General features: G+C 39.2%; 1 protein-coding gene across 1 annotated transcript; it reads left to right on the top strand.

The window, feature by feature from the left end:
• Nucleotides 1-2,916: 2,916 nt before the first annotated feature.
• LOC6502214 (homeobox protein unc-4) lies at nucleotides 2,917-27,553 on the top strand. The gene is made up of 4 exons (XM_001965983.3): nucleotides 2,917-4,037; nucleotides 25,289-25,536; nucleotides 26,849-26,988; nucleotides 27,051-27,553. Exons 1-4 carry the CDS (start codon nucleotides 3,581-3,583, stop codon nucleotides 27,478-27,480), a joined length of 1,275 nt encoding a protein of 424 aa, XP_001966019.1. The 5' UTR covers nucleotides 2,917-3,580; the 3' UTR covers nucleotides 27,481-27,553.

The raw sequence follows: 27,553 nt of genomic DNA, 5'->3' as shown, positions 1-27,553 counted from the left end.
TCATTTAGTGTTAAATATATATTATATATATTTTCCTGTTCATTTATTTGCTGGTATTGCATATTCATATAGTTTTTATTTGCTCTCCGTGTGCTTACTATAATGACATTTTTATTGTTTTTAATGCGCTTTTAATAATAATTGATTTGCGATTGCAACAATTTGATAAACCAAGTAATGAAGCGAGCAGCAAAAACAAATTATGTCATTTAAAAAACAAAAATAGCACGGGGTGGGGGAGTGGGGAGTGGCTTATATTAATGGAGGCCAAAAGCCATAATTAAAACGCGAATCCATTTAAAATATAATTACCTAGAATATAATTCATTTGGAATGTGACCTTGGTGACCTCTATACCTTTCACATGCACCAGTTATCCTGTTTTTTCAACGATTTTCAATTTTATTTAATTTTTAAGGCACTTAAATTTGAAAATAAAGCGACTAATGGAATATCCCACTTTATTCGATATTTTTAATATCGATAAATCAATTTTAACGGTTTAATTCCATCTCTAAATCTTTCTTTCTCTTTTCTCTTATATTCTTACTTTTTTTAAAAATTATTTTAACTTTTTAATAATAAATAAATAAAAATCTCATAAATCTTAGTCGAAATGAGCTTGCCACTACATAATAATCAAATTGCCACAAAGTGTCGCAACAAATTTTCTTTTCCAAAAAGGATCCAAAAAGGAGGGGAGAGAAGGAGAGAGCAGTGGAAGGGGCAGAGGGAGAGGCAGAGGCAGAGGCAGGTCCTGAGTGCCCCTATTAGCAGAGAAAAGTTGTTTGGGGAATAGAGCTGGAAAACTTAATAGAAAATCAAGCGCAAGAAAATGGCGTCCGATAAGCGGATGATGGAGCAGCCAAAGGAAAGAGGGAATGGAATGGAATGGCGGTAGGGAGGCCAAGGAGGCAAAGAAGGCGAGGGAAATGGGCGAGGAAATGGAAAAAGCTAAAGAGAAAAGTCAGCCAACCAACGCCCCGCAGCAAATTAAATGAAAATTTGTTTGTGTGTGGAAAAATCAAGTGAAAATTAATTGAATTGAGTTGAGTGCCGAGATGGTTAGGACGGGGGGACGGTGGGGATGGGGGCAGGACACAGAAGAAGAAGAAAAGAGTGTAGAAAAATTGCAAATTTCTTTTCTTTCTTTTTTTTTGTTTTTGTTTTTTTTTTTTTTGCCAATCACAGGGCCAAGTGGTTGAGGGGCGAGAGGTAGGGGGCTGGTCAGCACTCCCCCATATGTGGTTCTCTCTCCCTCCCTCCCAAGGCCATCTCTTTCACACACGCGCTGCCATAATTCATTTCCAAAGACGGCAGCTGCGCAATGAACTCCAATTGGAGAACTCTCCAAAGAAGAGTATGGGGCAAGAGGGTGGGGGGTGGGGGGTATCCTCAGTCCATTGCATATTTAAGACATTATTACATTATAATCGCATAAAACAATCAATAAAATGTCAGTTTTTCCTCTGCTCCCCATAGCAGCGCTGCCTAGCTCTCACTCTCTCACTCACACACACACACACACATTCTCCATCTCAAGTTCTGACTTTCTTTTTGTTCTTCTTCTTAACTGAGCTTTGTCTTGGCCAGCTACTGCTTCTTCTTCTACTTCGTGCTCTGCCTTAAATTGGCCATAATCGGTTGTGTTGCCAGAATTTCCCAGTATTTTTTCTCATTTGGCCACGCCTGCTCGTCATCCAGCTGTCTCGCTTGCTCTTACCTGTTCGCCCCATGCAACTGTCTCATTGAGACTTTCTTTCGGTGAGAGTTTCTCTCGCAGCACACACACACTCACACACACACTGCTGCGATTCACTTTAAATCAATTTTTTTAACGTTTTTCATTTGATTTCCAGAAACCCAGAAGGGACTGTTGCGCATTGCTCTCTCTCACTCACCTCTGTGACCCTTCCACTTCCGGTCTGCTTGCTGCTCTCTCCTGCCATTGCTCTCTCTCTCGCTCTCTCTCTCTCTGTCGCTGTCACGCATACTCTCGCAATTCAGCGAGCCAGAAAAATATACCATTATTGCATTGGCCATTTTTTTTGTGGGTGGCAAGGACTGAAAGGAGTGGGAGGTGGTGTGGGTGGGGGGGGGGGGGGTGGTGTTGCATTTGCGTTTTGCGGACGGCGGCGCCTTCGAATGTTTGTTAAGTGAAACCATTTTTCTTTTTATTGCTCTGCCGACTGCGCTGTCGCTGGCTCTGCCTCGGCCGACTGATGATGATGATGATTCTGCACCCCCCACTTCTCTTCTCCTTGCCATCCTCTTTATCGTCTTGCTCGCTTTGTTATTTCTCGCTTTGGCGCACATAAATTTGAGCTTTAATGATTTTTGCTTGCAGTCGCGCATGCCAAAAAAAAGAAAAATAATAAAAAAAAAAATAAAAATAAAAGAACAACAGCTGACCAGCTGAAGTGTTGAAAGTGTTATTGTTGTTGCAACAGCAGCAGTAGCAGCTGCAGCAACAGAAGCATCAGCAGCAGCAGCAAAGGCAGCAGCAGGTGTCGCCATCTCACTTTTAAACACGGAGAGCAGCCAACCAAAGCAGTGGTGACACTTTCTGTACTTTTCTCCACTTCTCTCTCCACTGGCCTCTCCACTGTCCTCTCCACTCCCCTTTTCAACCATACATATGCTTACACATGTATGCATTTTCTATTTTTTATTAAACAAACAAATACGATAAAAAGGACAAAAACAACAAAAGACTGAAGCTTCTCTGGACATTTTTCATTTAAACGTCAGAGATGTGCCGGCTGGCAGGGCATCTCGCTTCCACTCGACCAGCCCCAGTGTCAGGGAGGGGGGCCAGTTGTCTCGCTCGCACTCTGATGGCAAAAATCCACAACAACAACTCCCCCAGCTGGGCTACCTTCCGGTAGGTACCGAGAGGCTCCACGCTCCACGCTCCAAGCTCCGCGCTCCAAAGCTACCAAGCTAGCAAGCTCCCAGCTCCACTTCCACTCCACTACGGAGCTCCACTACGGGCGTAATTTTAATTCGAATCAATTTGTTTGTCGCCGCCGCCGCGGCCGCTCCACAGTGTTAACCATATTGGCACAGTGGGCACACGGCGATCCGGCTATCCGGCGATCCACTGTGCGGCTCACTAAACGTCTATCCCCAAAGGATCCCCCGAATAAACACGGATGCGGGCCAATTTTTTACAAGTGTTAGTGTCAGTGTGATAGTGTCTGTGTGTCTGTGTGTGTGTTGGAGCTATCAAGTTCAAATACAGTCGATGTCCTTTGAAAAGGATACACAGAAAGTTAAAAAATTTAACTAAAAAAGTGTATAAAACATAAAACTCTTGGTTCCAGAACTAAAAGCTATTTTTTTTTATCTAAAAATTAAATTATATTAAAGCAAAGTTAAAAATAAAGTTTAAAACTTAAGAATCCATAAAATATAAAAACTAAATTTAAAAAAGATTAAAACAAACCAAAAACATAAAACTTAAAACCAGAAGCCCCAAAAACTATACTATAGATAACCGGTACTCGAAGAATACCAAAAATATACCAGATGCTAGCTAAACTAAGTAATAATACTAAACTAGATCCTGGAAAGAAAAATGGATCAATTGATTAAACAATTGCAACTGGCTGCTGCCGCCCAGGCCCAAGTCCACGGCCAGGTGGCCACTAACAGTCCAATATCCGCACATCCGCATCCACATCCGCATCCACATCCGCATCCGCAGGCAGCGTCCGCCTTGCAACTTTATGCGGCAGCCGCTGCCGCCAATCTGCGCGTGCCCGGCTGGTCGCCCTTTCTAAGTCCGACAGGATCTGGCCCGGGACCTGGCACCGGAAGTGGCGGCGGCAGTACGTCCTCCTCGGTCTATATGCTCCGCCAGATGGCGCTAATGCAGCGGGCCAATGCCGCGGCCGCAGCAGCCGCCCTGCAGGACCAACGGAATCAGGATCAAGATCGGGAAATGGAGCGAGAGAGGGAGTGGGATTGGGAGTCGAAGAAGTCCTTTAAAAAGCAGGGTCCTGTCAGTCGACAAGCGCTAATTAAGCAAGAAGGTGAGTTGGATTTTTAATTTAAATATAAACAAAAATAATTATTATTTTTAATATTTATTTATAAATAATATCTATTTATTAACTATTTTATCTGGCCCATATCCTGCCCCATATCCTGTCCATGTCCTGTTTCTGGTCCGCTCATTTGGCCATTCAATATATTCATTAACTTCCCCAAACCAGACACCCAAAACATGCGCCAGGATAATGGCATTTTCCGTTGCTGGTTTTGGGCCAAAAGCAAAACAAAAAAAAAAAGGAGTTTTCTGCCAACTCTCCAACCTCCAACTGGGCCAACTCGGCCGGGCGTACTTTATTCAATTTACCAATAAAATTTCAATCGAATTGCTCTTTTTAATCAATTCCCCGCCACACCAACACACCATCGCACCAGGCCATGCATAATTTGTTTGTTTTATGTTTTTTGATCAATTTTTAATCAACCGAACCGGGCATTATTTATGCCTTTTGGCCAAATTTTAATGCGTTTATACATATATGTCTATGTATATGGTATCCTGTGTATCCTGTGTATCCTGTGGTTGTTGTTAGCTTGTTGATTATGCGCGTAATTAAATTTGGCCTGCAATTTCGTGTGTTTTGGCCAAATGCGAAATGGTTTAGAGACCACAATGGGCTGAACACGTTGGCGATTTAATGGCCAAGTGGTTAAGGGCCATGTTTATTTTGGTTTTGGTCCAAAAAGAGTGAACAAGTGGAGAGTATTTGGTAGGGAAATTATAGGTTGTAGAGATATAGTTATAGTATTTTTGAGGTTTATTATCTTATAGATCTATATACTATCTTTCAATCTTTTTCTTTAAGAATTCAAGTCTTAATATTTTTAATTTTATAATTCAGTAAATATAGATTATAAATTTATTTTTATTTATTTATTTTTATTATTTTATTTAAGATAAGACATCTTCAAAGACAATTATAATTATTTTATAGCATTATCCTTATATTATTTTTAACTTTAACCATTTTTCAAATGTATTTTATTTCTAAGCCTATTCTAGCCTTCTAATTTATTTCTATCCTATTTATAATTTTTAAATCACCTAAAAAAAAACCCTTTCCCCTCCATTTTTTACTCAAAAAACCCTAATTTTAGGCCAGATCTATTTTTTCCTCTCCAAAAACCTCAAAAAACTGCAATAATTTGTAACTTCGGAAGTGCGAAGTAGCACCTGGCTGGCTGTTAAATGGGAAATGAGCAGAGACAGGTGAAGTCTGGTTCCTTTTTCTTGGATTTCTTTTTTTTTTTTTTTTTGGCCAGCTACCCACTGGGCAGGTCACGCCCTAGCCGGGCAACGCCCCTCGTTTTCCTTTCTGGCCTTTTTGCCTTTTTGGCAATTGAAGTGAACCAGTTTCGGAGGCGCATCCAATTCCGAATTCCAAATACCAAATGGGAAACTCTTCAAATTGGTGGCTCGACGACGGGAAATTAGCTGCCATTAGTCATTTTTATTGTTTTCGGTCGCGGCCCCGAAATAACAAGAACACAAAAAAAAAACATACATATATATAATAATACTAAAAAAAAAAAAGAATGGAAAGAAAAAGAAAAGAAGAAAAATAGGTGAAAAGTCAGTGAGGGAAATTGGGCAGCCAAACAATTTGTGGAAAGTAATTTTTCTTAACATATATTAGGGGGGCACGAAATAAAAAAAAAACAAAAAAGAAAAAAAAGGTCGAACAAGAAGCAAAATGTCTTAATTATTTTTGGTAGCCGACCAACTACCCTGCCCCTCTCTCGTGGCCTAAAACATACAATTTTCGTTTACGACATTTTAATTAAGTTTTCCCCCCCCCCCCCACCACCACCTCACTGGCCCTCATTGGGTTTTCCTCTGGTTGTGGAAATTGGGCAAATTAATAAGAACGCCATTGGCACGCCCCGTCAGGTTCTTCCAGACTTTTTCTATTATTTTTTGGAAGGCCCCCTCCCTGCCTAACGATCATCAAGGCATTTTTTTTAATATATATTTTTTTTTGGGGTGATGAATGAATTGAGTTGTGGAGAGAAGAGATCTACTGGATCCAATGGATCTCGAAACCCAGGTGATCCGCTCCACTCAATTCCGATGGCCGATCATTAGACAGAACTGACCGCGAGCGCTTCTGGTAATTGCCATCATTTCCCAGGGGGCGGGGCAGGGCGGGGCGGTACGAGACAGGGTTGAACCCGAGGTCGGGGTACTGCCGCGCGGGTAGCCAGAGGGCGGAGAGGGGGCAAATTGGTAGAACGAACTTGGTACTACTGCTGCCCAGGGTCCCTAGATTAATTGTGATTGTGTCGAGAGGAAAATGAAGATGAAGCTGCCTACACGCAGAAAAATTTTGAGAGACTTTGGGAATTATTACATATTTTTTACTAAGAATTGTACCTTTTAGGATAAACTTTTAGAAGTAAAATAAAATAAAAAAAAACATCTAAGAAATAAAGAAAAGCATGCTTTTTTAGTTAAAAGTGTTAAAAAATAAAATTAAGCCTGCTTGATATACATTTTTCAATATTAATCTTAAAACTATTTCATAGAAAGCATGCTTTTTTGTTGAAAATAAAAAAAACTCAAAAAAAACATGCTTTTTTGAATTTAAGATTGAAACTCTTCAAAAAATCATGCTTTTTTTTATCATAAAACCCAAAAAAAGCATCCTTTATATATATTTTCAGATAACTATTTCATATAAAGCATGTTTCTTGTGTAAAAAAATGTAAAAAATTAAAAAAAGCATGCTTTTTTCGAAATAAATGTTGAAACTCTTTACAAAAATCATGCTTTTTCTTAAAAAAAAAATATAAAAAAATCCCAGAGTGGAAGAAAGACAAAAAAATCCTGCTTAATATATACTCTTCTAAGCATGCTTTTTGATAAAAAAATATTTGTAAAATCCATACAGCAAGTTTCTCTCAGTGTAGCCGTTACGGTCAAATGAAAGAGTGCTGATCCGAAGATTTCTTTGGCCCGAAAGCGAACGAAAAAGTGAAAGATTGACTCGATCGGAGTGAATGGTGGAGGAGAATGAGAAGTTTCTTGAAGAAAACAAGACTGGAAGCCCCAAAAACCCATCAACATCAGCTACTAATGGGACTCTTGTTCGTAATTCTGTTGGGGGGGATGGGGGAAAAAGGGTCTATTGGTCCAATTTCCACAGAGATTTTCCTTCAGCTAATTAATAAAACGCTCAGTGGGCTCCTCGTTGGGCACTAATTGGTCCGATCGTCGAAACTACTGGCAACTGATGAGCTTTTGACGAGTTTGGACTTATTTCTCCGGGAAATGATAATTATTTAAGTGCCGGGCCATTTAGGCGATTGCCAAAAAAAAAAAAAACAAATAAATGAAGGAAAATAAAAGAAAATAAAGAAATTAGAACAGAAGAGGAGCCAAAAACGAAGCCACCCATCCATCCACCCACGTCCTTGCATTCGAATTAACATTTGCATAATTTATGAGGGCGACAACCCTGGCCAGGGGCCATAAATCCTTGCCAATGGCAGCCCGCCAGCCATCCAGCCAGCCAGGCAGCCAAAAAAAATAAAAAAGCACTGTTCTAGGCCTTCTCTGAATGCATTTTGGCAGCTCACTTAATTTTGGCCCCACCCCTCCAATTTTATTTTGTATTTATTTGACTCACCCCCCTCCCTAACCCACTCCCACTTGGCTAATTTTTTATTTTTATTTTTTTTTAACCCACCCAGTTAGCTAATAAAAATCAAAAGGCGTTTTGTTCTCTAAACTTAAATTGAAAACACTTTGGGCCCGGCCCCCACAAGCCGGAACGGTAAAGGATAAACACTTCAAGGGGCGGATTTGGCTTAGTCCCCGGCTCTTCTTCCTCCTCCGCCTCCGCCCATAGTAGTCTATATCCTTTTTTTACCCTATAACATTGTTCAATTACCGTTTAGCACAAAGATGGCGGCGCTAGATAAAAACATTTTTTGCCCAAAAATAAAAAACAAAATACAAAATGAACAAACAACTGAGCCACAAATTTTACACTGAAAATAAAGAGCTTAGGTTTAATGTGGAATAGAAATTATAAGGGATTTTCTGTGGGGCTTCAAAATAAAGCATAAAATATTACTTATACCCGGTACTTGGGACAAGAATGTCTAAAATTTTACACAAACTTACAAAAAACGTAAGATTTATAAATATAAAATATATATAACAAATTTAAAATATATGAAATTTATAAGAAAATATAGAAATATACAATTTTTTACTGATTTATTAAATTATTAACGTCTATGAAGGCCAAAATGCCTGAAATACGCATAAAAGTAGGCAACAAATTTTTTTTCAACCTTTTCCAAGATGTATCTTTCCAAGAAAACTTTAGTTTAAAGGAAATAACTAAAGAATAAAAGCAATACTAAAAGCTGGTATAGTAATAGTTAAAAAATAAATATGTATTTATCAATAATAAATTATATTTTTAAAGTAAAGTTTTTTGAGACAATTCTTGTCTCTAAAATATTTCTCTAAATATTTGAAATATTATTTTATTTACAACTATTTCCATTTTTTTCAGTGTATCAAAAATTAAGAGGTTTTATTTTTAGTGGGAAGGTCTCTCTTGTTGTTTTTTTGTCTTTTTTTGGCCACTTGACTTGTTGTTTTTCATTTTTTCTTTGTTGGCTTTTGGCCATTTACAGTTTCGAGGCGTTATTTTTTGTTGTTGTTTCTTAAATACCATTACAAGTGCCACGCCCCAAAAGCACACCTACTACACCCTCGCCCCGACCCCCACCGCCCCTCGCAATTGGGGCGTGGCACTTGCAGAACTCGTTTTCCCAGATTAGCAAATTAGGGTAAGAAACCCAGAAAAATAAAGGCTGGTGTAATGGTGGAATTTATTAGCTCCTAAGCGATTGTGCGCCTTTTTGGCTTATTATTTAATAACTGTTTTGTTTTTAGAGGGGGGGGGGGGGATCTAAGGGAGAGGGAGTCCAAGAGGATAAAATATATACAATAATTTATATGAAATGGCCAATCAATCAGGCAAACACCCCACGCCGCACTTTGTTGGCAATCTGCGTCGACAAGTGTCAGGAAATCAAGGCAATTACACGACCCGGAATCAGGACGAAAAGTCCTCCCAGGACGACCGGAGGAAAATGCTAAGCGGAAAAGCCGCAAGCACGTAGAATCGAGCGTTTTACCGCAAAAGTTAAGCCCACCCAAAAACCACCCCAGCCACCCTACCACCCACTCCCTGGCAATCCCTGAAATTTCAGCCAAAAATCAAAAGAGAAAAAATATATATACACAGCTCCCCCCCTTACACACACACACACGTTCCGATTTTTATGTTATCTCCAAGGACTAAGCCAAAACAGCCCTCCGCTCGTCCTCGACGACATGAAAATTATGTAAAACTTAAGTAAAAGATGAGCTCGTCAAGAATTATGACACCCTGGGGAGTGCCAGGATGTGTGTGTGCGTCTGTTTCCCCTCATGTATGTGCGAGTTGGTGGTGTAGTGGTGCAGCAACCCCTGACATTAAATCAGGACTAAGGGATACAAGGTTTCCGAACTCAAGACGACGTCTGTATATTCTTTATATGTGCTATAGAGAGCTGCCTAGAAATCCTAGAAATTAGGGACTATCTTAGAAATTCAGAATTTTGAAGGGGATGTCCCATAAAAAGTTTAAAAATTTTGAAAAAATATTTTCTATACAGATTTTGATGCAGAATGACTGGAAATCGATCCACAAATCCATTAAGGTATTCCGCTCAAGGATCGGATAAGAATTGGCTGAGATATAGCCATCAATACGGGCCAAGTGCGAAAATCCAGGATTTTAAAGGGGATGCCCCACAAAAAATTGAAAAATTTTGAAAAAATATTTTCTGCCCAGATTTTGATGCAGAATGGCTGGAAATCGGTCCACAAATCTATTAAGGTATTCCGCTTAAGGATCGGTCGAGAATTGGCCGAGATATAGCTATCGATATGGGCCACAAAGGCAGAAGGACGGGAAATCGATTGTTTATCGTTATCGTTTGTATCGCTGAAACTAGAATACCCTCTGGAAGGGTATTAAAATCCAAACTCGAAGAAGAAATGAAAAGCTACTAAAAACTGTTGACCAAACAACAGAATGTAGAAGCATTTAAGTGGCAGCTCCTTTTTTATGTTGGCTTGCAAAGTCCACCCGCACACTGAGACACCCACAGAGCTACACACACACACACACACATACAACGAAAGAGGAGGCAGGATACAGGATCCCCTCGACGCTTGTTGGATTCTCTCGTAAATGCCTCATGTGCGTTTATATTGAAACAGATTGCTCTGCCATTCCATTCCATTCCCGTACATTTCATTCCATTCTATTCCCAGCATCCTAGCATCCTAGTATCCTGGCAGCCCAGCTCGTGTCCTTGTTATCCTTGTGCGTTCGTCCTTTGTGAAATTGTTGCGGTTTGCAATTTGCTGCAAATGACACCAACACTCGGTGGGTTTTGTCACAGCTCCTGATTTTCTCTCTCTCTGCATGTATATGTATGTGTGTGTGTGTGGGTGTGGGTGTGTTTGTCTACCACCCACTGTATCCCCCTCCGCCTCCCCCCCACCTTGTCTGGCAGCAAAAGACGACGATGGCGGCCATATTGCGTATCCGCCATGTGGTCCCCCACACCGATGTCCTTTTTATTTTTTGTGCGTGCGTGTGACGAGCATCAACCACCCCTGACAAGAGGGATGGGGGCTGTGGGGGGGTTTCACAAGCAAATTGCCTACCCCTGACAACCACCCACGCCCCCTCTCACCGCCCCCTCTCATCCCACTCAGACAAAAAAAAAAAATCCAGAAAAGCCGCACGACACTTCGGGGCTAATACAATTTATACACTTGGCTTGGCGTCGTTTCGGTTTGGCTTACTGCCATGGCCAAAACAAGAGGGGGAGCGGGGAGGTGGGGGCGGCGGCGCGGAAGGACTACGGACTATGGATTGGCAGGACTCTAGGTCTCTTCTCTCTTCTGCCAGGCTCGATTGTCAGCCAGTTTTACGGTTGGATCAATGTTTATGCCATTATACACACACACACACACACATACACCCACACACACACTCTGGCATTTATCCTTGTTATACATCGTCCTGTCTACTGCTTTTCCTCTCGCTCGCTGGCTTCCTTTCCTTGCCTTTCCTCCCGCTGGCTTTCGCTTGTAAATTGGAAAATTTTGCTTCACGGATTCGGAATTTTAAGGTTGCAGTATAAGACTGAAAGGATATCCTGGAATAAGGACTTAAAAGTCCTTTAAAACTAAAATTATTTAAATATATATTAATTATTTTCTATTTTATTCATAAATTCTTAAAATAAATTGCTATAATTAACAAATTTCATATATTTCCTTCTGAAAACATGTCTAAAAATGTCAAAAAATAGTGTTCTGGTCACACTTATTTTGGATATCCTGGAAAAAAGACCTAAAAGTCCTTTAAAATTAAAATAAGTTAAGAATAAATTAGATATTATCTTTCTTAATCATAAAACAAAGGGCTATAAGCAACATATTTCATATATAACCTAAAATACCTCTAAAAACATGCATCAAATAGTGGTCTGGTCACACTTTTTCTTCAAACCTAACTCCCAGGTACCACCAATTCGTTTATACCTTCTATTCCTGCCTCGTTGTTGCTGGAATCCCCAATATGTCTTGTATCCAAGAGCGTTCCGCTCGTTGGCTGTCTACTCGACTGCCCCCTCGTTTTCAGCCGCCCCTGGAAAAGAGGCCCCACCTTACTCTCCAGCCCAGTAAGCTGCCTCCAGAACGACGTTGTGTCGTTGTATCTAATAAACCTTAAATGAAGGCAATATTGTGGGGTTGTTTTGGGTTAATATTGAAACGATAAAATTGAATTGAGCCGTATGCCTAGGGAGGTTTCAAAGTTGAGGGGGTTGGGGTTTGGGGGGGCTAGACGGAAGGAGAGCTCTGTAGACGTCCCTGAAACTTTTTGGACCTGCTATTGTTTTTGGCTTTACTTTTGCTTTCTTGATTTCTTTGCTTTTCTGGTTTTCTGCTGTGAGTTGTAATGACACTTTTAGCTGACTTTGAAGCCATTTCCCTCCCCCCCACATACACACACTGTCTGTGTGTGAGTGTGTTGGTGGAACTGGTGTTCATTTCCGTTTCCGTTCGTGCTTTTCGGCTTTGAATTTTTTGTTTTTTTTTTTCTTTTTATTATTTTTGTTTTTGGAACTCTCTACTGTTTATTGTTCTTCACGAGTCGATGTGGTTTTTAATCAATTTTTGTGAAACGATTGACTTGGCTTTACTTGGAAGTAGACCAAACGTGCGTGACTCGATGGAAAAAATAGGATTGGAGTAGGAGTTTGATAGATAAGTGGGATTTGTATTGGGTTTTTGGTTGAAAGTAATGGTGGATACTGTTTTTGATTAAGAATAATAATATTAATCACATTTTTGGTTATTTTTTTCAACTATTATAGCTGTAGGTACAACTTATCCTTTACAAATGTCTTTATCTACTCGTTATTGCTACTCGATACTGTCCCTAACTACTCGCCATGAAAGTATGTTCTTTATAGATCTTTTGAGCTTAAATAGGTGTTCTTTAATGTTTTTTCTCTAAAAAAGATTGCTTTTTATTGGAATATACATTCAAACCTTTCTAGTTTTTGTTATAAATGTCTCTCGTTATTATTACTACTCGTTATTACTACTGTCCCTATCTACTCGCTATTACTACTGTCCCTAACTACTCGCCATTAAAGCTCTTTTGAGCTGTAATAGAAGTTTTTTTTAATGTTTTTTCTCTAAAAAAGATTGCTTTTTATTGAAATATTAATTAAAACCCCTCTAGTTTCTGTTATAGAGGTTTCTATCTACTCGTTATTACTACTGTCCCTAACTACTCGCCCTGCAACAATGTTCCAAAGTGTAATAGACCTCCTTTAATGCATCTCTCTGACATTAAAAACTCTCTTTTCTTTGTCATCCCTGTTACCAATATGTCCTAGCCGTATCTTACCATGTTTCACCATGTTAGCCCTATCTTCCTTCATGGTATCCCCCATCTAATCGGTCTGGACTTTGCCGTTATTTTGCATGTTTTTTTTGGCCAAATGCCGTCGGCAATTCTGTCTGGTCTGCTCTGCTCTGCCCTGCTCCCCGTCTCTTTCTCACTCTGTGTATGGTTTTTGGTTGTGTGGCTTTGGCAGCTGCGACTTTTCCGCTTAACATGCATTCAACGTGTTTGGCGCTGTTGTTGCTGCGTTTTTTTTATTAATTGAAAAGTTAATTAAAGGTGATAAAAATTATACATGCCACCGATTTTCGCGCTGCAGGCGTTCAATGGCAACAACAACAACAACATTGAAAACAACAACGAAACACGTTTCAATTACACGCACACAAACACAGAGACAGAGACACACAGACACACCTGCTCTGCTTATAATACACCTACCATTTACAACAAGTTGCTCTCTCTGTCTCTGCGCCGCCTGGGTCTGGGTCTCTCTTCCGCTCGCTCTCGCACACTCTCTTCCGCCCGCCATAGTTTGTGCAATCCAGTAGAACGAAAAACGGAAAGCAAAAGCGAAAAGCAGGCGAGATGAGCGAAAGAGATAGTCCGATGGCAAGTTAATTAAATCCTCATGTATTAATCACGGCACCTACCTTTCCCATTCTCCCACTCTCCTTTGGCAACCAGCCACCCCACCCCACTCCCTCCTTGCGCTCTCTTGCGCTCTATTAATCGCCATCGCCCCAAAACTCGTTGTGCTTGAATCCTGCGGCCAAATCCTCTCTCTCGTTTCATGCCTCCATCTCGCTCTGGCGTTCTGTGCCCAGGTTAGTCCTTGCCTTTTCACTCGCATGGCCGCAAATCTGCGCTTGCGTGATTCCGATGGCAAATTAATTCCTTGGTAATTTGTTTTGATGTGATGTGCGACTTGAAATTGATTGAGATTGTGTTGTTGTTGTTGTTACTGTCGTTATTGTTGTTGTTGTTGTTATTGTTGTTGTTTGCTGGGGAAGAATTCATTAAAAGCAGCAGCAGAAATCAATTTTTATGCTCGCCTCGTCGCTGTTTTCGCTTTTTTGCGATTAATAGGGATGTATATTCGCAAAAAAAAATGAGGCTTGTTATAACTAATATCGATAAATATCGATTTATAAGTCTTGATCTACAGCTAACCTAAAAATAATTCATTTTTGATAAGTAAAAATATATAATTTTAACATTTATATCAAAATAATCGATAAAATCGATAACATTATTAATCGAAAAGTATGAAAACCTTTCACTTATTGTTTAAATAGTATGTTTATTCATTTTATATAATTTTTTCTAAACTTTAAGTTCCTGACGTATACGTAATTTTTTATGAAGCTAGTTTTTAAATTATTTTAATACTTATTAGCATTGATTATACCTCTTTGATCTTTAATAGAAACACTATTTTAAGATTTCTATAAAATTTACTTATTTTTCAATCATAAAGAAAACAAAACAATATTGGGTCCACAGGACGTATACGTAATTTTTTCGAAATATAGATTATTTTCCTTTTTTGATATTTCTGTTTATTTTCAACTAGTACTTTATTTAAATATCCCTTTACCAAACCCTCAAAATGTAATATTTATCGAGTTAATCGAAATATATCGCTATCACAAATATTACGTATACGTATTATTGTTTAAAATTCTTTTGGGTATACCTTTTACTTTTTTTAACAAAAATAATATATTAGCAATAAAAATTATGCCAATTTATATAAATTAAAAAATAGCTTCATTTAATTTTTTTATTAATTACGTATACGTAATATTTTTGTACATTTTTCCATCCCTAATAATTTTTGTGGTTTCGGTCAGCTAACAAAAAAAATTGGCATTATGATTGTTTTTGGTTTGGTTTTCAAAACTGGGCATAAATCATTGGACCGGGTCAGACATAACTTTCAATTAATAAACTATTGTCTATATTAATAGATTTTGTGCTTGGGTTTTTGGTTTTTGATTTTTGATTTTTGGCTTTTGGCTTTTGCCATTCTGCCATTCCGCTCTGTGTGAGTTTGTTTGCACAATTAATTATACAAAGAACCTAATTGGACTTGGGGTACCGTCCCAATGGAATTTCGGCCCATAATAATATGTGTATAACAAGATGAGCCTTCAGACCACTGGTTCAGAAACTGGTTCAGCATAGTCGTGCAAGTGGATTTGGTTAGCAAATTAAAATTAATGTTTTATTGGCCATTATACCATAGTGCCAAGGTAGGCTGTGTATTTTACACTTGGCCTAGACCAGCTTGTAGACCGAATTTGGTTTAAAAGTGATTTTAGAATTTGTAATAATTAATTGTATTTGGTTAGGGGTAAGAGTTGAGATTTTAAGAGCTTATATGGAATTTTTAGGATGTTCATAAAGGTAACCTTACATCCCAACCTCATTATCACCAGCCGTACATTATAGAGCAGCGCCCTTATTAAATCTCATCATATTTCTGTAAAATAAATCTTAAAAATCTTAAAAAAATTAATATTTTTTAGTATTTAGTTAGTAGATAATAAAAATGCACTCCTTTCATCGTTTAAAGACTTGCTACTTATTAAATTTTTAAGTTCCCAACTTCTCCCCCTATATTATAAAAGATCCTTTACTGTCTTTCCGGCCCCTTGTCGCTGCAGACCCTCGTCGTAATCAAATTAAGTAAATTACAAGCTCTCAAATGTGCAAGACTCGTGTTCTACCAGGCTAATAACTGGAGAATAAAAAAAAAAGGAAATCTTGCGGTGGAGAAACCGACAGAGAATCTCAGCAAAGAGCCCAAAACGAAAACGAAGAAAAAATTTATAGGGATACCCGATGATCTCGAGTTAAAGTTAAAGCCGGTTAAAGTCTCCAAAAACAACTTAAGAACTCAATTCACAGTCTGCTCTGTCTCTTTCTACTCCCATAACAGCCATCTCTTTCGGGGTTTGGACCTGGACCTGGGTCTGGGCCTGATCTTTGCCGCGCTTCCTTTCTAAATTGATTTTGAAAACAAAATGATCGTAAATTTTGATCGTCTTTGCAGCCTCTGCAAATTGCTGAGCTTTCAGTTGTTGTTGTTTTTGTTATTTCTGGGTCTTTGGTAACGCCCCCTTTGTTGTTGTTGTTTTTTGTTGGTTGGTTGGGCCTTTTATGGGCCTTGATTGAGTTGTCATATTTTATTACCGAAAATTTTAGACAACGTTGCAGCAGCAAACGTCTCATTTTCCATAGCGATCTTCATGGTATTGGGGATCGACTACGCTTCACACCTGTATTTTCGATCCTGTAACCGTAACTCCACATCTATATACGTATGTGTGTGTGTGTGTGATATTCAGGTGATAATATGCCCGCCATTTTCGTAATGGAAAGTAATTATTGTTTGCGGCAACGAATTACAGTAATCGTCATAAAATGTTTCCCCATGACTGCCCGCAGCGGCAGCGGCAGAGACGGTGGCGGTGGCAGAGAGCACTGCAGCCAACGCCAAACTCAAAAAATTTCAACGAGATTGTTAAAAAATAAATATAACAAATTTTTAATACTCTAAAAAAATAAATAAATATGTAATTTTCTTTATAAATCCCTGAAACATTTATTGCTAGTAATCTAATATGATTTTTTAAGAGCCAGTGATTTATTTATTTTTTCTTTCTTATATAAAATTAATATTTTTATAAATATAATTTTCAAACTTCATAGTTTTGTAATTTTTTAACTAATTTTTTGGGAAGAACTTGACTTATTTATGTACCTCACTGTAGAAGGTAGTTCGTGTAGGTGACGAAAGTTCAAATAATAACTAAAAACAATAACGGATAACGGATAACGGCTTCAATTAAAATAGAAAAACAATTTTTAAATTTGATAATTTTTATTGCTTTCAACATTATTTTACCTCATCTCAAGTCTCTTTTTAAAGCTAAACTATATATTTTCATTTTCTCTAAGTTTAAAATTTATTATTTTTAATATTTTAAATACCAAAATATCCCCAAAAGGTAGGGTATTAAAAAAACAAAAAAAAAAAACACCCAACAATCAGCGGCCGTAAACAGCGGCCGAGTCCGAGAAGAAGCAGAGCAGGGCAGTGCAGCCGCGAAGAGGAAGAGGAAGCCGGGCGGCTGAAAGAGACGGAGATAGGCGGTCCGAGGAAGAGGAAGAGCAGGCGGCAGCCCTCCTATAATCAAGGGAAATAACATTTTCAAGCAGCGTTAAAACTAACATTAATTATGTCCGAAACGAACAAAACGATCGGCCAGGGCCAGAGCCAGAGCCAGAGCCGGAGCCGGAATGCGGAAGGATGGAGGGGGTAGGGGCACAACCAAGACATGGCCAACACAAATTGGCCAAAAAAAAATAAAGCGAAGCCCGAAAATATTTTGGCAACAGGAGGCAACAGTTTTTAGGTGAAAATATATTTTTATTTTCCTGAGAAAATATTTAAAATTTAAATTATTGCTTTATTAAAAATTAGTGTAAATATAAATGATAATTTTTATTATTATTTTTTAATTAAAAAACTTGCGAATATTTCTATATTCAATTAATGGACTGCCAATTAATGTACGGCTGAAATATCACTTTTGGTAGAAGACTCCCATCACTAATACCTTTAATATCCCGTTACTAACATGTCGCTGCCAACTAATGTACGGCTGAAATATCCCTTTTTGGAGACACAACACTAATACCTTAAAATACCCCGTTATCAAAATATTTCCCAAACAAATAACCCTTTAATTCAAGCCGTACATTGTGAAGCAGCGTCCTGTCTCTCTCCTTTTGCAATCTCAGCAAAAAATCAATCTATTAACCAGATAATGAAACTGAGAATGTGAGTAAATCAAGTGGAGTATAATGACGGTAACCGGCTGGGGCATTTCGAATTAATAACTGTCAAATAAGAGAGCGTTTAAAGCAGCTAAATGAAATGAAAATTGGCAATAGAAGCGGCTAGAGGAGGAGGCACATGAGGCACAAGTGGCATGCAACGCAAATAGAGAGAAAGATGGAGCCAGGACATGCAACACTGTAAGTGGCTCTTGTGGCGCCCCCCGATCTGATATTTTTTCTACACATATATATACAATATAGTATAGAATCCAGAGAACCCAAAGGCACCACTGATGAAAAGTCGTTAGAGGAAAAAAAAAATGGGAAAAAAAGAAATCAAGTCCAGAGTTACGCCTTCGGAGGGAAAACCTGAACAGAAAACCAGACGATCGAATCCTCTAGAGACTCCAAGACACTCTCCAACCTATATATATATACGATATATATATATATATATATGTAAGAGGAAGAGAGAGAAGAAAAGACTGAAAAGCGATCTAAAGGAGCGAACGAAACGACGTTAATAAGAAATTAATGTCTTGATCATTTTCGATCGTTATGTAAATCAATCAGGCAAATTATAGCTCAGGGGCTTGCCACAATAATTAGACCCTATTCGTAATAATGCGCCACAAGCGGCCAATGGGGAAAAGAGAGGGCTGGATGGATGCCCAACCGGATAGAGATAGCGATAGTGGACCCCGAACACTCCGAACACCCCGAACTCGAACCCCGAAACCTTTTTGGCGTGCAGACGCTGACGCGCCCCTTTTTTCCAGAAATGTGCAACAAAAAAAGAAGTAAAAACAAGGTAAAAAATGTGGCATGCAACGCCTTGATGTCTTCTTCGACTCCAGAAGACCAAAGACTGTAGACTGTAGACTGAAGACTGAAGACTGTAGAGTCGAGAGGCCCATGGACGTCTTCATTAAAACAACAAAACATTTATGCGCCGCTTTGGCATGTCGATCGTAGCTGGTAGATCGCTTTTGAGAGGCAGTTCGTCATGCCAGCAGACTTTTCTCCTCCGGGCCCAAGACCCAAGGGGGGCAAGGTGGCAAGGGGGCCAAGGGGTGTCCAGGAGGAGTCCAGGACGGAGCAGGCGGATCCGGAGCAGGGGCAGGGGCAGGCAGCTGGCAACATCGTAACAAGATGCGTAAAAATTATTGATTTTCTTTGACTTGATTGTTGTTGGCTATCAAAATTTAATCATAACATGCAGCCAACATACAAGAGTCCGAGATGCACTGAAACAAAAACTAGTTGGTTGTAATTTATTTGCTAATATCAGGGTATCTTAGCTAAGAAGTGGAATATTTTATTGTCCTTTAAATAAAGGCATTTGGTTAAAAAGAGAGATCATTCTTAAAAGATTTTAAAAATATTAAGGTTAGGTAACACAAACAAATGAGTTGAGAATTATAAAACTTTAAGAACTTTTAGGGATATTTTTAGGGAAATTTTTGGCATAAACTAGTTGGGAATTATAAAATTTTACGATTTTATATAGGGATATTTTTCTGAAACTAGTTGGGAATTATAAAACTTGAAGACTTTAAAGGGATATTTTTAGGGATATTATTCAAAAACTAGTTGGGAATTATAAAACTTGAAGACATAGGGATATTTTTCAAAAACTAGTTGGAAATTATCAAAAAAGATCATATAGGGATAGTTTAAGGATTTTTAACATAAAAGTAGAATAAATACAAATCTTGATATATAACAAAAATACTAAAGATAAGTAGGAGTTGGGAATTATTAAAGAACTTTTCCAAAGGTAAAAAATGTTGCAAAATATTTAATAATCAAAAAACAGTTTTGTTCCAATCAAACCTAATAATACCCGGTAATTAGGTCATCTTAGAATTAATATCTTTGTATATTTTCAAATATTTCTTAAAGTGTAAAGCATACCTGGTGGATGGGAGATGGCTAGCATGTTGCCAAGTTAACCACTCGGCCACTTCCAGTTGAATTTTCAATTTTGCATCGCAGCAGCAGGGCAAAGTAATTTGCCGCGTTGACGTGCCTGGCCTGGCAGATGAGCAATGACCCGAACCTGGACACAGACCCATACCCCATACCCCATACCCCTTGCCACTTGCCACTTGCCCAGGTATTCCATGATCTGGCCAAGATGAAGGCAAGAACCTGTGTGTATGCCATCCATACTCCATACTCCCCATAATACAAAATATAGTATACCAAGTCGGGCTGTCGATTTCACTCGCTCGTCGTGTCGATCAATTCGTTTTAATGCAAACAACTCGTATAAATTCATGTGGCAAGTGGGCAGCCAGATACCTTCTTGGAAATTGCAACAAGAACTGGTAACTTGCAACCTGGCAACCTGGCAACCGGCAAGGGTCTGGGCCAAATGGTAAGAGGTAGTTTTTTTCAGGCAAAGTGCAAAGAAATTCATTAAATTAAGTGCCACACATTTGTGGCCCACTGTGCCGGTGCCTTTTTGGATTGCGGTTATTATTGCTGCTCGCCCATAAAGCCACCGACGGAAATGGGACTTGAAACTTGCCACTTGCCACTTGCCGAGCTCGGGGTTCAGGTTCAGGATCAGGACACCAAAGGGGATCGCCCGGGAGTTGAGTGACGGCGTCAGAATAGTATACTTGCGGCCTAGCGGGGCCTAGACAAATTACTAGGCACCTTCCCGCAAATGGCGATTGTCCGGGTGTCTACTGTAACTGCCATGGGCCTAATGATGATGGACTCCAGCTATCGTCCAGTCTCCAGTATCCAGCCTCTGGGCTCTTGGGGTGGCAAAGTGGCTGGGCCATTCTATAAACCACTTAACTGGATTTCTATTAAGTTTAAAACATCAATTTGTTAATTATTTTGGGACTAAACTAGATGGTAGTGGGATAAGGGACTTCTGGGTATTTTTTCTTTATAAAAAAATGTTTTATTTATTTTAAAAGTTTATATTAAAATTTATATTATATTTAATTTGATGACTAAAGAGTGTCATCATCTCTTAATATATTTTATTAAGAGATTATATAAGCATAGTTATTATTTTTAGTCTTAGTTATGTTTTCAGACCTTAACTATAGTTTCAAAATATATTTAAAAAATTGTAATATGTCCCTGATAGTCTTAATATTTTATATATATTTTTAAAACCTTTTGTTTTGAATCCTATTTATAGGATAGAAGTACCGGGTATCAATATTTATGTATTAAGAGTAAGGATGAGTTTAGAATAGTTCTTAGACAGATAGAAAGGATAATAATAAACAGGTCCATAGTCAAATTTATATAGTAGTCAAATTTTTCTGATTCAAGTTTTAAAATATATTTCAATAATTTTCAGAATATTTTAAGAACTCTCCCAAGCCACTTGTATTATTTTAAAACCCATTATATATATTTTTAAAACAACCACCCCCTTAATCATCTTCCCACGTTCCAAGTGTGATAAACAAACAATTTAACACACTTACCAAAAAAAATATATACACACTTAGCAAGGACGAAAAAGGATATTCGGACAATCCATCAATGTGACCGGGAACTAAACGCCTTTGACAGGCAATGAAAAGCGTTAGGGAATAGAAAATAGGAAAAGGCAAACGGCAAATGGTGAAATGTTAAATGTTAAATGGTAAAAAAAAAGGGGTTACTATTTTTCGAAAAACAAAACAGCCGAAAAAGGATCGAAATCGCCGTGTCAGGGGCGCGTGTCAGACTTTATGCCTGATTCTGGGCGTTATTTTTTCACCTTTTTTTTTATTGTTTGGTTTCTGTTAGGGGGTTGACTCACCCAGAAAAGAAAAAAAAAACAAAAGGGTCACACAATTAGCAGCCCTAATAGTTTATGTGGCCTAATGCCTAACGATTTTTCTTCCATTTTTTGTTTTTTTTTGGTTGACTTTTGGGTGTTTTATTTGGGATAGTTTTGAATTTTTTTTGAATGCAAATCAAATCATGTGACAAGCTTCTAATGAACCTCAGAAGAAGTCCTTTTTAGAATCCAGTTCCCAGTTCACCCATAAATGCTAATGAGCCCTCACGTTTTTTTTTAGTTTAGAATTTGCATTTTTTTTTTTGTTTTTTTGGTCGTTGTTTTTTATAGATTTTTACGGGCATTTGTTGGGTAATTTTTTGTGGGTCGTTTTGATGTGGTAGTGTTGCCTAGACAGTTACAATTTTTTAGGGAAACACAGGCTACAGACTACAGGATTCACAAAAATCATCATCAGCATCATCATTGTCGTCCCGAGGGCCTCCTTCCTTTCCTCATCCTGCGTGTGCATTTTGTTCCACTTGAGTTTGTTTGTTTAACGACCTTTGAAATTAGGCAAAAACCAAGGGCCAAAGGATATTTTTTCCCCTTGGTCCTTAGGCCTTAGTCCTTGGTCCTTGGTCCTTGGTCCTTCATACTGGGGTTGCTTGCCCTACTCTGAGATTGGGTTTTATGATTTTTTTGGTTTAGGGTTCTCCGACTGGACAAGACCAGGCCAGACCAGACAAGTCAGTCTGCGGAAATTTATACAGTTTGTATGCAAATTTTTGAGTCGATCAGACTCATTTGTTTCGGGCTGGAGATTCGCCATTTGCTGGCCCAATTTAAATTGGGTTAATGTTTTTAATTAGCCCTGTTCTGTAATGAGAGGGGGTTGAAAAGGGGGTCATGAGTTTACAAAATAAACTAATTAAATGTAATGAGTTTTTGTTTGAAAACAAAATGGCTGGAGAGACAAGGGCCTAGGAATTATAGAGGTTTAAAAAAATATATATTAAACCATGATAGATTATAGTAATACTATTCCTTACTCTACACTTCTTAGGCATTAAACTTTTAAAATAAAAATCCCAAAACCCTGAAACCTTTTTTTGCAAAAACTCACCTTTGCTGTGGACCATTTAAATGATTTATTTTGGCATTTCAGTGCCCATTTATAGGCCTCTCTCCCTCCTGGCTTATTTATTTATTTATGGATCCACACTGCCCACTAGTAGTTTCAATGAGTTCTTGAACGACTGCCTGGACATCCTGGCATCAATCCTTGGGGGTCTCATTCAGTTTTTGGGCACCTCTGGTGCCAGTTTTCTAAATGCCCCGCAAATGTTTTAACCATTAACCGAGCCACGCCCACTACAGTCACAGCCTCCTGGCCTTCCAAATCGATTGCCTTCCAAATCCCAAAATCCCAGACTGAAAGCAATCCCCATCCCTCTAGAAAATATAGAATCAAAACTAGAGTCGAAACAAAAGAGCAAAGGACCTGTTTCGAATGGAATCTTTGTGGTTCAAATTAGAAGGACAAACCCCTCGGAAAACTATGCCACACCAGATACTACAAATATATATACCCCCCCTTTAAGGGGTAAAGTGGGAAAGTCAACAAAAACCATAATTCAGATAATTTTATTTATAACACCCTTGAGGAATTATATTTTATTTACTCTTTCAAGTGTGATGATGAGGTCGAAGGGGCATGTTTTTGTTTTGGGCCAGGATCAGGGCAAGAGGGGTGTGGTCAGGGGAGGGGGGGATGGACCTGAAGCGATACCAAAGAGTCCTTGTCAGGGACCTGCCCCTTTTGTATTGTTATTCATTTTTTTTTTCGTCGTTGTGTTTTTGGGTTTTCTGGTCTTGGGCTTGAATGAGGGTTGGAATTTTTCCTCTTTTGCCTCTGGTCTGGGTTTTTCTTCTCTCTCTCTCTCTATCTCTCTCTTTCTCTCTCTCTCTGACAAGGACCAGCAGGACCAGAAGGACTCTACTCAGGTCTCCTTCGATTTCCTAACAGATGTGTTTCTAAATTGTCAAAATCTGTGTGCATTTGTTTCCTCCGAAAATCACGTAGTCTCCGTATCTCTTCCATTATGATCCATAACACCTCCCTATCGCATCCTTAGCCACTTGATTTTAATTATTTATAATTTTTTATCATCTTGTATATTTTTTTAAAATATTATTTCGATGCCTGCCGTCAGTGATGAGCTTGGGTCTTGGGACCACCCGCTGCTGATGATGGGAAAACACTCTGCGGTTTCAGTGGTTCAGTCCAGTGGCTCCCCAGCTCCCAGTAATGCGGGGATGGGGATGGGGGACTCGACTTTGGGCCATTTAGCCTCCATCCACCCCTCCTCCGGACTCACTCGGTTGTAATTGGTTAGTCAGCAGGACTAACAGCAGTTGGTCTGGCAAATTTTTGCAATTAAATTTCACTTAAAACTGCAACTAAACGATGGATATTCAAGGCGGCGAAGGGTTCCGAAGAGCTAATGGGGCGTAGCTGGAATTTAATAAAAGGGGGTTTTAATAAGGGTTTTCTGTTATTAATATATATTATTTAAGGATTATATTTTTTGAAGATTCTGTTTTGTTTATTTTGTAATGGTTAGTATTGAAAGGGTTTTAGCTTAAAAGTAACTGGCATTTTAATTTTTGAAAAATTTCAAGAATTCTTTGGGCTGAATATATTTTTATTAAAACTTTACTAGATTGTAGTCTTTATTAACCTCAAAAAATGAGTAGAGAATACATCTCTTTCCTTTTATATATTACTAAAATAAAATCATAAATTCCAATAATATTCTATATGATTAGATTTGATTAGAAAATTTGAAATATCTGAAACCTAAAGATTAACTAAGGCCTCCCCCTTCTAACTAAGCTACTGCCTTTTGCAGTTGAAATGTAAAAACCAGTAGGAGACAGTAGTACCCCCCCTAAAATACGAGTAATTTACTTCCGCCATTGCAGCTTTAAACATATCCGAGCAACACCCACCACTTCCTAATTGTGGAAACCAATTTGCGCCGCTATAAATTAGAAAGACAAACGACTCCTGGCTCCTGCGTTTCCTTTTTCCTTCTCCAGAGCTGGATCTCCTGCTCCTCACATTAGGGGGCGGTATACGGTGGGCGTGGCCAGTTCCTGTTCCTGTTCCAGCTGCGATTTTCAGATTGAGGATACCCGGGCATGGGGGTGTTCTGGTATATCCTCCTCTCCTACCGCACATGGGTGGTCGTAGGCACTGGAGTCCCAGGCCCAGGCCCAGGCCCGGACCCGGACCGGGGCATATCTTGGAAATTTGCATAAATAGACTTTAATTGTTTGCAATTATAAAACGAGGCAGACACGAGCCCCGATTCTCATCCAGCCATTTGCACATTTTGGTATCCAACAGATACCAGTTACCAGTTACCAGTTACCAGTTAGTTATGGCCATTAGCGAATCTAAATGATTTTAAGCTGGTAATTGTATTAGTTTTTTTTTGTTTTGAAGGGAAAGCAATCATTGGAGAATAGTTTTCTTGAAGTCTTCTTGTTTGTCACGGTCGCCATAATATTTTGTGCTCAATTGTCACGGTCGCCATAATATATTTGCTAATAATTTTAGATTCCAGTCATGAGGAGGAGGCCAATAGCGATCAGGAACACAATCCGGATGAGAAGGAGGGAACTTTCCCGTATCCGGATGATGAAACCGGAGAGTCGGAGGCTCTGAAACGACGACGTTGCCGGACAAACTTCAATTCGTGGCAGTTGGAGGAGCTGGAAAGGGCATTCCTGGGCAATCACTATCCGGATGTGTTCATGAGGGAGGCACTGGCAATGCGACTGGATCTGAAAGAAGGACGAATAGCGGTGAGGACATATCTTAATATCCTGTTTCCGAGCTTCGATAACATTTGCGTGAGCTGAGTAAAACAATTTGGTGGCAAACTGGAACTCAATTACTCAATAAAACCAATTACCTGACTATTTTTATCCATTATAATTCATTTTATTTCATTTGCAATTGCGTTTCGTGTCGCTTGTTGTTGTAATGATTTCAATTGCATTCCCATAGCTTCTCCTCTACCTTAACCCTTTGTTGGCAACTTTGCATGTCAGTCGTGTGATTATCATGGCTCTGTCTCTCTCTCTAGGTCCGTCTATCTGTCTCTTTCGAATGGGGTAGATATGGATGTATGGATGGGGGAGTATACTGTACTGTACTGAGGGTATGGGGAGGTCGGGACATTTGGCTACGCTTTGTGTCTGAAATTGTTTCTTGACATGACATATCAATTTGTCAATGCAAGCGACAAGACAGCGACAGTCTGTCCCTCTGTCCCTCTGTCCGTTCGTCATTCAGTCAGTCACTCAATTTGCCAAAAAAAATACAAAAAAAACAAAAATAAAGGGAGGCCCTCGTTACGAAAATGCATTGCATGCCGCCGTTCGAAAACAATTTGTTGCACATTAAAATACAAAGAAAATACAAAAAAAAAAAGTGAACAATGCATGCAAATGACTTTAAATTGTCGCACAGACCTCTACCCATGTATGTACTTTAAATACATATAAGTATCATATATATATGTGTCATATATGTATTTGAATTGTCACCGACATCCCATACCCATACACCCATACACCGCTCGAAAATGTCACGGTTGAGTTTGCCGGAAAAACTGAAAGTAAATTAGCGACGCCATCTTGTTTATGACTCCAACTAACCAGGGCAGCCATCCCCATCATCACGATGGGCCCGATAATCATCACCAGCCATAGAAGCTCCAAAACGCATGACAAAATAGCTCCACTATAGACTATACTGGTTCCAGCACTGAAAAATATAGATTTCTTAAAGGAAAAGTTTACTTTTTGGTTTAATATTTGCTTTCTTAAATATTCAAAACTAAAGGCTATTATATTTAGAGTAATATCTATTCTTATGTGTTATAATTTATTTATTTAACTGTGTTGAAGACCCTAGTTTTTCTCAGTGTCTAATTCATATTGCCCTTGCTCTCCTTGCTTATTGAAATGAAATTACTAGCGAGCTATTTTTCGGTATTCTGGTAATGGATATCTCCCAGCACCTAATCACCTCTCTACCTCAATTATTTAACAAGATTTTTACTTTCTTTTTTAATAAAAATAATACATTTTTTATTATTAAAATTTACAGGTCTGGTTCCAGAACCGACGAGCCAAGTGGCGCAAAAAGGAGCACACGAAGAAGGGTCCTGGCCGGCCGGCCCACAACGCCCAGCCCCAGAGCTGCAGTGGAGCTCCTATACCCCTGAGTGAGCTACGGGCCAGAGAGAGGTAACTAATTAATTAACTTACTTAATATAATTTATAAAAAAATATATCCTTCACCCATCCAGGGCCCAGAGAAGCAAACGGATGGGAAAAGCCATCGAAAGGCAGGCGCGGAAATTGCGACTAAAAGGCATCGAAGTGGACTTGGAGAGGCTGAAAGCCGACTACTTGGCGGCTCACAAGGATCACTGGCTGGCGAACCAGGGCCAGGACGAGGACCAGGACCTGGAGGACATGGCCAGCTACGAGGACGATGATCTGCCCATCGATGTGGTCGGCGATCCCCAGGACGGTAGCCAGGATAATTCGTTTTGTTCCTCGAGGACATATCCGAAGAGCAGCACTGGCAGCGAAGCGGACGTGGAACCGGAAGATCCTGAGGAGGACCCGGAGGACATTCGAGTGCCCATCAAGCTGGAGCCAGAGCCGCCGCAGAACAGAAACAAAAGCATCTACAATTCGCCCTTCAGCATCGAATCCCTGCTGGGCTCATAACGAATATCGGATATTGTGTGTTTGTAGGATTAGTTTTTCCGGTGTATGTGGTGGACTAGCTAAGAAATATATA

Source organism: Drosophila ananassae, chromosome XL (assembly GCF_017639315.1).
Source record: "Drosophila ananassae strain 14024-0371.13 chromosome XL, ASM1763931v2, whole genome shotgun sequence".
NCBI classification, from domain to species: domain Eukaryota; kingdom Metazoa; phylum Arthropoda; class Insecta; order Diptera; family Drosophilidae; genus Drosophila; species Drosophila ananassae.
Note: the sequence above shows the minus strand (reverse complement) of the source record. Positions and strands in the feature narration are given on the sequence as shown.

Excerpts from the sequence above, each read along its gene's own strand:
- LOC6502214 (XM_001965983.3), top strand. The coding sequence starts at position 3,581 with ATGGATCAATTGATTAAACAATTGCAACTGGCTGCTGCCGCCCAGGCC. Across the intron at positions 4,038-25,288 it reads AGCGCTAATTAAGCAAGAAG|ATTCCAGTCATGAGGAGGAG; the intron begins GTGAGTTGGATT and ends TAATAATTTTAG. Across the intron at positions 26,989-27,050 it reads GAGCTACGGGCCAGAGAGAG|GGCCCAGAGAAGCAAACGGA; the intron begins GTAACTAATTAA and ends TCACCCATCCAG.